A 12,153-nucleotide genomic window follows, 5' to 3' on the forward strand; every position below is an offset into this window, starting at 1 on the left:
AGGCGCTCAACTCGAGCCCACTCTGTGTCTGAAAGGTCGACTCCCCACCAAGGGCTACCGTACATGCCTGCTGGGCGGACCACAGAATAAAAAAGGAGAGACTTGGTCCGCGGGTCCTGGAAGTGGGAGTGGTAGCACTGTCGCTCCAGCCTGGCAAGAGCGGTGTATCCCCGGCTGATCCTGGCCTACATGGCCGGGCGCATCGTGAAGATCGGGCCTGAGAAGACAACGCCCAAGTATGTGTAGGAGTCAACTATCTCAACAGGGTCGCCGGCGAAGAGGAACTGCTCTCGGTGCATAGCGGGTCTGGAAGTGTTGAAGATCATCACCTTGGTTTTCCCAAGGTTGACCTTCAAGTCATGTGTATCACAGAAGACCTGAAGTCCATCCAAGTGTCGCTGAAGACCAGTAGCAGAAGAGGATAGTAGTACTACATCGTCTGCGTATAGGAGAATCTGGATGGCAGTCTCCGCAAGAGAGCAGCCTGCACCTCCGAGTGTCCTGATGGTGGTCTCGAGCTCATCGATGTAGAGGCCAAATAGAGTCGGTGACAAGGGACATCCTTGTTTGACTCCGATAGTGCTCGTGATCTCTGGGGTCCAGCTGGTGCCAATCCTGACCTGCCCCGTCACCCGCTCATAGAGAGCTACTACTGCCCAGATAATCGCCGAGTCGTAGCCTAACTCTTGCAGACGTCTGATGAGTCGGGCACGGGGAACGGTGTCGAATGCCTTGCGGAAATCCACAAAGCAACAATATACTCTCTGTCTCCTGTGTCTGGCCTCCTCAATGATCCCTCTAAGTGTAAAAATGTGATCGTAAGTCGAGTGATCCGTCCTGAAGCCGGCCTGTCCGGATGCCCTGAGCCCCTGTATCTCTGCGCGAGCAGCCTATTCGCAGAGATGAGAGGGCTCAGAGCAGAGGGTCAGGCCGGTTTTAGGCGAGACCATGGGACTATGGATCACATACTCACACTCAGGAGTGTCATTGAGGAGAGGGTATATTGCTGCTTTGTGGATTTCCACAAAGCCTTTGACACAGTACCTCGAGCTCATCTCATCACACGCCTACAAACACTGGGTTTGATCAGGAGATCATCTGGACAGTCACGGCACTATATGAGAGAGTCTGAGATCTTGAGTACCATAGGAGTCAAACAGGGTTGTCCCTTATCACCGACCCTGTTCGGCCTCTACATCGATGAGCTCGAGACTTTCATGGGGGCGTTCGGAGGGACCGGTTGCTCACTTGCCGGGATCATCATCAAGATTCTTCTTTATGCAGATGACGTGGCACTCTTGTCATCCACACCCGAGGGGCTCCAGCGACACCTGGATGCACTGCAAGCTTTTTGTTTATCCCATGATTTGGAGGTCAACCTTGGCAAGACCAAGGTCATGATCTTTAACACCTCTCGAGCAAAACATGCAACGGAAGCAGTTTACTTTTACTTTCGGTGGGTCACCAGTTGAGATCGTATCCTCATACACTTACTTGGGGGTCATCTTCTCCGGCCTGATCTTCACGATGAGACCAGCGATGCAAGCTAGACTGAGCAGGGGATACGCCTCACTAGCTCGGCGGAGAGACAATGCTTCCACTCCCACTTCCAGGACCCTTGGACCAAGGCTCTTCTCTTCGACTCCTTGGTCCGACCAGCCGGTATGTATGGTAGCCCTTATTGGGGGCCTGACATGTCAGAGATAGAGTGGGCACGGGTGGAGCGCCTGCAGATCCTCATGCTCTCACAGATGATCCAGGGGAAACCGTCTGTACCACATCACATCATTCAGGCCGAGTTTGGTGCTTCTCCACTCCAGCTAGATGCAGCCTTTCAGACCATTATATATCTACACCGGGTTAGATCATATGGGGACTGCACATCAGGGAGACAGAGGTTGCCATGGTTGGCTCTCGATTCCTCCATGAGGTTGGCAGCAGAGGGAGATGAGCGATGCTGGTATGCACGGACTCACGGATGGTTTGTGAGACTAGGGTTCCACATCGATAGGATACCTCCTTTTCAGTACAGTTTAGATGCCCCTCCGGTACTCCCACCCACCATTCCGATCGGGCCACACACCAACCAGGTCATTCGTGAGGATCTCCTGCAGCTACACACCTTTAGGACCAGGTTGTTCTAGACGTAGACGTGACAGAGACCCCGACCCGACGACCGCAGCACGACACACGAGACATCGAGGGGACACACAGATCACTCTGGGGGACCTCCCGTCATTGTTTAGACCCGGGATACGTCCCACGGGAGTCACGGTGGCTCTAGTCTTGCGTCGAGCCTCGTCCAGGAGACCGAGACGTACAGCACCCCTTCACGGGCACCAACGTCCCATCGCCGGCTATGCACCAGCTAGGGCAACATGACATATGTAGGATTCCGCTCCGCTCCAGTCCTTTTCTTTTCGTTGTTACATCCAGATGTATTTGATTTGATTATGTATGATCAGACTTAGGAATCAGCATGGGTGATGATGCTCGTTTCAGTAGCTCCATCCTTACTGTGATTTGTATCAGGTTTTCTTTCAGTCTCATAGACCCATCGGTCTTCTGAAGACTCTAATAAAATTTCTTCTCTCTCTCTCTCTCTCTCTCTCTCTCTCTCTCTCTCTCTCTCTCTCTCTCTCAGCCCCCCCTCAGCCCCCCCTCGCCCAGCTCTCCCCCTCGCTCAGGTCACCCCCCCCTCGCTTAGCCCCCACTCAGCCCCCCCTCTCTCGGCCCCCACTCGCTCTCAGCCCCCTCTCAGCCCCCCCCCTCTCTCAGCCCCCGCTCAACCCCCCCCTCGCTCAGCTCTCCCCCTCGCTCAGCTGAGCCCCCCCTCGCTCAGCCCCCGCTCAGCTCTCTCTCTCTTACTCAGCCCCTGCTTGCTCAGCCCCCGCTCAGCTCTCCCGCTCGCTCAGCCCTCCTTGCTCAGCCCCGACTCAGCTCAGCCCTCCTCGCTCACCCGCTCGCTCTCCTGCCGCTTGTAGCTCCGTTTTTTTTTTTTTTGGCCCCTCGCTTGCAGCTCCGGTTTTTTTTTCCCCCGCCCCAACTCCGACCTCCTACAATCCCTTCTTTGCCCATTGCCCGCCAGCTGCTGCCTCCCCCATAATGAAGAGAACAGGGGGATGAGGACAGGAGACTAGGCGGGAGACCCTTTGGTCCAAATTTACATATGCGAGGAGATGGGGAAGGGGAACGGTGACAAGGCCAAAACACAAAAGCAACTCAGTCTGGAGGACTTCAACAAACGCAGCAACCGGAGCAGTTTGACAGGGACATCTTAGGCCCCCACCAGATGCTTGGGACTCCCTATTGGCTGAGATACACAGCATCCGGGCCTGTCACGTAGAGAGCAGACACATTACACTCAGGAGCAGGCCCGATACACCCAGGAGCAGGCCCGCATTATATACAAGCAGGGCACCCTTATCCAGGGGCTCAGACACGACATCACATAGCTTCGAGAGGAGCTCGGGACCCTTAGAGCAACGCCTGGAGGGACCCCAGTCACACAGATGGAGGCACAGATAGCGACGATATAGTCGGCTATAGCAAAGACGACTAGATGGGTGGACGTGGCGAAACGGGAGCCTGCAAAGCCAACCGTTTCAGCCGCCATACAGGAGTAGCAGCAGAGGGCTTCGAAGGCCCTCAACATTCGAATACAAGGGATCATGCGAGACAGCACCAGCACCACTACGACACCCATGGAGGAGGCGATCACCTTTGTGACCATCACTATGGGGGTCTCCGACCATGGCATAGAGGGAGCATGGCGCGTTGGGAGAGACCCCAACCGAGAGCATCCCCTAGTCATTCGCTTCAGAGATTCACATGCTCAACTAGCGACACTCCGATGCCGAGCCGCTCTACGAGAGCATCCCACCCTATCCATGGACGAGGATTTGACACTACTACATATTGAGGAGCGACGAGTTCTTCTACAGCAGCGGGATGTTGCCCATAAGGAGGGGAAATGGGCCATGGTCCGAGATGATAGATTGTTGACCGGCAGCCGTTGGGCTCCCACCCGTATCCCCTAGGGAGATGGAGCCTATGAGACTTAGGTTTCCGAGACCCTAGCCTGCACCATTTGGAACTGTAATGGTACCTTATGGTTAGACCCAGGGAACTTCTCGGAGTCTTATACAGGACGAGACATAGTCTTTTACACAGAGACACACCAGAGCCCAGCCCAGAGCGTCCACTACCGAAAGTCAGTGGCTACACATGGGAGTCAGCCTTCAGGGATGAGACGAGGGATACAGAAGGAGTCTGAGGATCAGGCGGGGTCGCCGTATTGTACAGGTCTTCCCTCGCTGGAGCCATCTCCATTGAGAGGAAGGACGCACACTCCCGATTCATGTGGATCCGGATCCGATGCATAGACACCTGTGACCTTTTCATAGCAATATGCTACTTCCCGCCAGACACATCTCACTTCGCCAGAGTGGCATGAGAGGAGGGTGAGACATTGCCATATGCACCCTTACATCAGGATATCCCAGACCTTTCAGCCCGCGGGGAAGTTCTCCTTGTTGGAAACTTCAATGCCAGGACGAGCATACGCCAGGCACCACTCCTAGACTTCCGAGACGACTCTATCATGCTACCAGACATGGACCTAGACGGAGCGGGTATGACCAGGACCTCATCGGACCGACACGGGCCTGTTACACCATATGGACACACGCTCCTTGATCTGGGCAAGATGCATGATCTCATCATCTACAACGGGCTTGACCTATGGCCCTCCTCAGGTGGTTTTACTTGCTTTCCACACGGGGGGGACACTAGTGTAGTAGATTAAATCATGGGATCCCCTACCTTCACTTCATGTATCACCGACTTCACCGTAGCACCACTCCCTCCAGGAGCTGACCACACATACCTATTCTTCACTATCACCACCCCACGCCTAGCCACACCACACACACCACATAGGAAGCACGACACCTACCACAACATAATATTTGCTCACAGCCTCTCACTGGCCTACTTTGGACGCCTAAACAGACTCCTAACCTACATCGATCACATACCACTCATAGAGGAGCGTGCTGCTCTGATTAGTCGCACACTCCACGGGGCTGCCCTCCAAATCTTTCCCCACACCACACGGTCCACTATACCACCACCTCTTGGTTCTGTACCCTGCAACAACTGGTACAATGTGGAGTGCAAGGCTTATCGCCGACAGCTCCGACTTGAAACCAGATGTCACCTCCCGAACACACCAGACACGGTACGCAAGTATCGACGTCTCGTACATCGGAAGAAGTAAGCATTTCTTCGTCGAAATGAGGAGGAGCTGCTGAACATCTTGTACAGCAACAACTCAAGGATTTTTGGCGGAGATTCCTTGAGCGTAGGTCTCCATCACCCCTCACTGACACGAGAGTCTGGCACACGTATGCACATCATCTTTATGATGTCCCACACCAGCCCACTCCAGATCTCATACACACACCTCGCCCCACCACTTGCACGTTGTTGACCAGAGGGGGAGTCAAGGACGCAACATTGAAACTACACAATGGCCGAGCTAAGGATCACGAGGGGCTATGCATTGAGTTTATCGCATATGGGATCCTAGCAAAGCTATTCAATGATGCTGTTTGCCTTGGCTTCCCCGCACTTGAACACTAAACACCATCACCCCCATCCACAAGGTAGGGGATCCCATGGACCCGAGTAACTATAGGACTATCATGATTGGACATGTGATGTCCAAGATCTATGGAGTTATATTGGATGCGTCGGTCAACCTATTCGCAGAGATAAGAGGACTTAGAGCAAAGGGTCAGGCCAATTTCAGGTGAGACCATGGGACTATGGATCACATACTCACACTCAGGAGTGTCATTGAGGAGGCCAGATCACGGAAGGAGAGGGTATATTGCTACTTTGTGGATTTCCACAAAGCCTTTGACACAATACCTTGAGCTCATCTCATCACACGCCTACAGACACTGGGATTTGATCAGGAGATCATCTGGGCAGTCATGGCACTTTATGAGAGAGTCTCAGGCCGAGTTCAGATAGGCGCAAGTTGGACAGATGAGATCTTGAGTACCATAGGGGTCAAACAGGGTTGTCCCTTATCACCAACCCTGTTTGGCCTCTACATCGATGAGCTTGAGACTTTCATGGGAGCATTCGGAGGGACCGGTTGCTCACTTGCCGGGATCATCATCAGGATTCTTCTTTATGCAGATGACGTGGCACTCTTGTCGTCCACACCCAAGGGGCTCCAACGACACCTAGATGCACTGCAAGCTTTTTGTTTATCCCATGATTTGGAGGTCAACCTTGGCAAAACCAAGGTCATGATCTTTAACACCTCTCGAGCAAACATGCAACGGAAGCAGTTCACTTTTGGTGGGTCACCAGTTAAGATCGTATCCTCATACACTTGGGGGTCATCTGCTCCAGCCGATCTTCACAATGAGACCAGCGATGCATGCCAGAGTGAGTAGGGGATACCCGTAACTGGCTTGGCTAGAGAGACAATGCTTCCACTCCCACTTCTAGGACCCTCGGACCAAGGCTCTTCTCTTCGACTCCTTGGTCTGACTAGCCGGTATGTATGGCAGCCCTTGTTGGGGACCTGACATGTTAGAGATAGAGTGAACATGGGTGGAGCGCCTGCATATCCTCATGCTCTCACAGATGATCCAGGGGAAACCGTCTATACCACATCACAGCATTCAGGCCGAGTTTGGTGCTTCTCCACTCCAGCTAGATGCAGCCTTTCAGACCATCACATATCTACACCGGGTTAGATCATATGGGGACTGCACATCAGGGAGACAGAGGTTGCCATGGTTGGCTCTCGATTCCTCCATGAGGTTGGCAGTAGAGGGAGATGAGCGATGCTGGTATGCACGTACTCATAGATGGTTTGTGAGACTAGGGTTTCACATCGATAGGATACCTCCTTTTCAGTACAGTTTAGATGCCCCTCCACCAGTACTCCCACCCACCATCCCGATCAGGCCACACACCAACCAGGTCATTCGAGAGGATCTCCTACAGCTACACACCTTTAGGACCAGGTTGGAGCCGAGGCAGCTTCCAGTGAAGCTGAGTTTCTACAAAGATTACTGTCATCGTATTTCGGAGGAGGGATTCATCACACCACTGGGGTACACTGAGCTTCATATGCCTCACTCACTATGGATCTCCATCGGACAGTTTCGGGTATCATCACACCGCCTCCGCATAGAGAGCGGCAGAGCAGAGGGAATCCCTAGGGAGCATTGCTTATGCATATTGTGCGATTGTCAGGAGGTTGAGTTGGAGGAGCATTTTATTTTCAGGTGCCCAGTGTACTACGAGATCCGAGGTCGCTACCATTGTCTCTTCAGAGACGGCTCCGGGCTCCTTTCCAGATTCCTCGCCTACCTAGATCAGAGATGCCTCGCGGCCTTCATTCACGAGGGGGTCCGACACAGAGAGTACTTACTCAGGCGACGGGGCTTGACCACATCATCAGACACCTCTCAGACCAGGATCACAGAGTTCTTCCCATCGAGTGACATTGATCATCCAGTCTCTAGCCACAGATGTGACAGAGACCCCGACGCGACGACCGCAACACGACACACGAGACATCGAGGGGACACAGATCACTTTGGGGGACCTCCCGTCATTGTTTAGACCCGGGATACGTCCCACAGGAGTCACGGTGCTCTGGTCTTGCATCGAGCCTCGTCCAGGAGACCGAGACGCATGGTAGCCCTTGACGGGTGCCAGCGTCCCATCACCGGCTATGCACCAGCCAGGGCAACATGACATACGGAGAATTCCGCTCCACTCCAGTCTTTTTCTTTTCATTGTTACATCCAGATGTATTTGATTATGTATGATCACACTTAGGATTCAGCACGGGTGATGATGCTCGTTTCAGTAGCTCCACCCTTACTGTGATTTGTATTAGGTTTTCTTTCAGTCTCATAGACCCATCGGTCTTCCAAAGACTCTAATAAAATTTCTTTCTTTCTTTCTCTCTCTCTCTCTCTCTCTGATGTCCTGATGTTGATGATGATGATGAGATAGTCGACTATCGACATGACTATGTTGTACTTAAGATTTAGTACTGACACTCTGCATTTTTTGCATTTGCATTGGTGTGGATGCTCATTTTAGTAGCTCCATCACCACAGCTCGTTTGTACCAGGTTTTTCACAATCTCATAAACCCATCGGTCTTCCGAAGACTTGCATAAACTTTCTTTCTTTCTTTCTTTCTCTCTCACACACACACACACATATGGTCAAACTCCAAAAAATGGAGCAATAGAACCTCGTACAAAGTGATGGAAGCCACAAGAAAAAAAGGATGGTTGAAAGACTCACATAAAGAGTTGGAAAGGTGGGATATCTCAAGCCAAGGGGAAATTTGAGTTTTACAAGAAAGGGATCATCACGCCATGTTAACGTACAATGAGCAACAGTAACTCAAGGACAAAATCTCCATGTACAAGAGATAGGCTATTTGCAGATTTAGAGTCAACTGAAATGACTTGGAGGCAGAGACCGGTAGATGGACAGACACCCCCAGGCAAGAGAGGCTTTGTAAAATCTGTGAGGGCAGTTTGATTGAGGATGAGCATCACTTTATATGGCAGTGTCAAGGATACTCAGTGATCACATCGACACAAGACATGCAGACGATGGTACCACAGGATCTGATGACCATTCTCTCCCTCCCTACATGACAGATTGGAGCTACATTGATCCAGATGCCAATGCATAGGAAGACACTCCTAGTATCTAGATGTTAGCGACCCTCTACAGTCTTTCATCGAAGACTGGGTGGCTCACAGAGATATGCAGCCCACTCTAGGACCATATATGTCCATACTCTCTATAACTATTTTTCTTGATTTTTTGTTCTACATGTTTGTAATATTGTTTCATTGTGTTAGTAACTTTAGACTAGTGCAGATTGTTGTTGTTTTTTCTTGTCCACCAGTTGCACTTGCTTATTTTCCAGTGCCATAGATCCTAACGTGTCTCCCACAGACTTTGATACAAGCATTTCTTTTCATTTCTCTCTAGAGATTAATTGATTTTATTTCTTCTTGGTAGCCTGCTTTACGGTACTATAAATTTCATAACATTCAATGGCTTCTTCAATGCAACAAACTATCACAAACATGAGAAACATTACAATAATAAATAATACTTTGCTGATTGATATGTCGTCAAGAAAAGTGGCATACATGGTATGGGCAAACAAAGCATGTCTTGCATCCAGAGCCAGATGCAACAGGTGCTGCATGATGTCGACAGACATTATGAAAAGCATGAAGTTCACCTTCCTCATCCCTGCACACAATATATTGCACCCTTCCCAAACTATAGGACACACACAATGTCAGCACAATCTCTTGATGGTTTCATTCAGTATCCGCTAATTCTTTTTGTCCCAACCATGCCTTAGTAAACAATTTTCCCACAATCAAATTCTCCATGCCTTGTTAATATGATTATGAACACAAAATCGCAGCTCTCCTTAAAATGAAAACCTAATGTCAAAACAACCCACAGTCAATGATTTTGTAAAGTAGACTACAAACAGTCCTTCATGCAAAGAGGTGGATCACAACCAGCAACAACGGACATCCTGATGAACTAATCTCAATTCATACTCAAAGGAATACATCCGGAAAGAAACAAAAGGAACTATGCAAAGCAAATCCAACATACGCCAACTAAAATAAAGTGATTACGTTATGAATTGCACTAGCAGCCACTACAACAATTGCAAGATAACTATAATATTATATAAACCTCTTCAGCTTAACTAACACACACTAAAGATAAAGTCCATCAGCACTTGATGTGTTTTTTCTGTTTCCTTTTGTCCTACCAGTGCCTTAGCAATCGGTTTCCCCATTAACATACGCATTGTTGATTTAATCCTCAGCACATAATCTCATCTCTCCTTTAAAATAAAACCCAATATTAAAACTCCATGCTTTTATAAATTAGACTAATGCTACTTGTAGCCCCCTGATACCACTTGCAAATGCATCCAAGAGCCATTGCCCTCACATGGCCATCGCTCTCTCCAACCATCTATGACTATAGGCCATTAATTATAACCCTGACCCATCCCTTGACGCTTAAGGGAGCACTCCTTGACTTTGGATGTCCATCATGCATGCCATATAGACGTTTATTTGGAATCATCACTAGAGTCCACCTAAGGAATCGGAGAGAAAAAGAATTAGATGATTCAGAGTAAGCCCTTGGTCTGACATCAGATCATACAAGCAGAGTTCGCTATGACACCAGCTTAGCTTGATGCAATCTTCCAGACAGCAGCATTGTTATGCTCTAGTCGGGATAGCATGACCTCGGATAGATCGGTGGGCATTTTCTCTTAGATGACCAACTTTTGTAATAGTTAATGTGCGTAATTGAAATGGTCAAGAGAAGTAACTGCCAAGGTCCTAGGTGAGGGCGGAATGGCATTGACTGGATAGTTCTGGGTGCTAAGGCCTAGGTGCACCTAAATGTGCAATAATGCCAAGGGGCAAGTGGTTTTTAATGTGCCCCAAGAGAGGGGTAAAAAGGTGCACCAAGTGAAGAGGCTAAATTGATGACATTTGGCAAGGAGAACTATCTAGGGAATTGAGGGTCTCATGGATAGGTATGAATGAAATAACGTACGTATCTGATGATTTATGATTCATGAGAATAGGCTGGGTGGAATAACTCATAGCCATCGCCCGTGATTGCTTCAACGAAGGCAGAGATTCAGGCTACAGATAAAAACGTGGATAGATAATATCGTTGACATTTTGGTATCAGAGCCAGGTTAGAGGATGAAGGGGGATTCGTGATTTACGACGAAATTTGTGGATGGGAAGCACTGTAAACTTCGAATCCTGAGAGTCGCGAGCTATGGCGCTAGCAAAGGCGAAGAACCTTGTCTCCTCCAACCCTGTCATCGTCTAGCAAGCCTGGGCGTCAAAAGCAAAGCTATCGAGCTCGATGAAGAGAGTGACGCCTAAGTGACGGTGTTCCCGACTGTGTGGTTGGGGTGTCTACCGAGTTGGTGACGTGCTCAGATTTGATCGCCTCGAGCAAGAATTTGGTGAAGAGATGAAGCGATGGAGCGCAAGGTTCCCGTAAGGATGATTTTAACCAGGTATCGCATGATCAATCTGAGCCGTTGCTGGAGCGTAGGTGTGACAGCAAATGGCTGTGCGTGAAGAGAAGGATCAGCGTAGGGTCTAGTAAGGGTCAGATGTGATGCAGCGTTGGTGGCTGTTAGCGTGGGAAAGAAAAAAAAACAGTCGCGATATCATTCTTCTTGTCGACGTCTGCTCCTCGACCCGTCACCTGGGACAGTTTTTTTTCTGGACTTGAAATCAGGATAGTGAGCCTAACATTTGGTGTCACGTAAGGCAGCGCAGAGATTTAGGAGGTGGACGAGGATTAGCGCAGGGTGGCCGTTGACGAAACTAGGCTATACAGCTGGCAAAAAAAACCGATTTTTGGAGCGGGATGATAGTTTACGTAACGTGAAGGCGTCACGTCGATCAACAGCCACATATCTGGTTATATCTTGCTTGCTGTTCTGCAGAAGCATCGGCTGCGAGGCATTCTAAGACCTTTGCACAGCCTATGTGGAAGGGAAACTGTACGTCTGGGAGAGAGTAGTTGGCATCGTTGCGAAACAACCAGGGAGCCCTTTCTTTCCATGCAGTTTTTTTTTAATTTTCCATTGGTCTTGTTATTTCTGCACTGTAGAAAAAGGAAAAAAAAAAAAAACCCAGGAAAGCAGAACAAAGTGAAGGGTGTATATATTGGTTGTTTGGGTTTTAGAAAAGACTGAAAAAAAAAAAAAAACCATCTTCCATTGTGAACCTATGGAGGCAGAAGGGCAGAATTCAAGAGTGAATCCTAGTGAGTCTAGAGTGCAGTCTACACAACAGATGCCACATCATGCAGCACCTACATTGATTGGTAGGATTTCGATATTAGAGGATGCTTTACAGCAAATTATGAACCAGCAGCTTCAAGTGAATGCTGGTCAAAACGAGATCGGGGAGATGGTGCAAGCCTTGTCGGCTAGACCGTCTAGGATTGATAAGGGCAAAGCTCCAGCAGAGCCAGAGCCCAGTATACATTCCTT

The 12,153-nt window shown here is 49.5% G+C and overlaps 1 protein-coding gene across 4 annotated transcripts in view; it reads right to left on the minus strand.

Moving 5' to 3' along the window:
* LOC147894017 (choline monooxygenase, putative (CMO-like)) overlaps nt 1-12,153 on the minus strand; it is a 192,885-nt gene that overhangs the window by 99,405 nt on the left and 81,327 nt on the right. For all 4 annotated transcript variants that reach the window (XM_087386195.1, XM_087386192.1, XM_087386194.1 and 1 more), the window contains one exon: nt 9,227-9,362. In XM_087386195.1, coding sequence (XP_087242321.1) covers nt 9,227-9,362 — 136 coding nt within the window. The remainder of the gene's footprint in view (nt 1-9,226; nt 9,363-12,153) is intronic.

The sequence above is a fragment of the Dipteris shenzhenensis genome, chromosome 15 (genome assembly GCF_047967505.1).
Source record: "Dipteris shenzhenensis isolate YYH24624 ecotype China chromosome 15, Dip_SZ_1.0, whole genome shotgun sequence".
In the NCBI taxonomy this organism is placed as follows: domain Eukaryota; kingdom Viridiplantae; phylum Streptophyta; class Polypodiopsida; order Gleicheniales; family Dipteridaceae; genus Dipteris; species Dipteris shenzhenensis.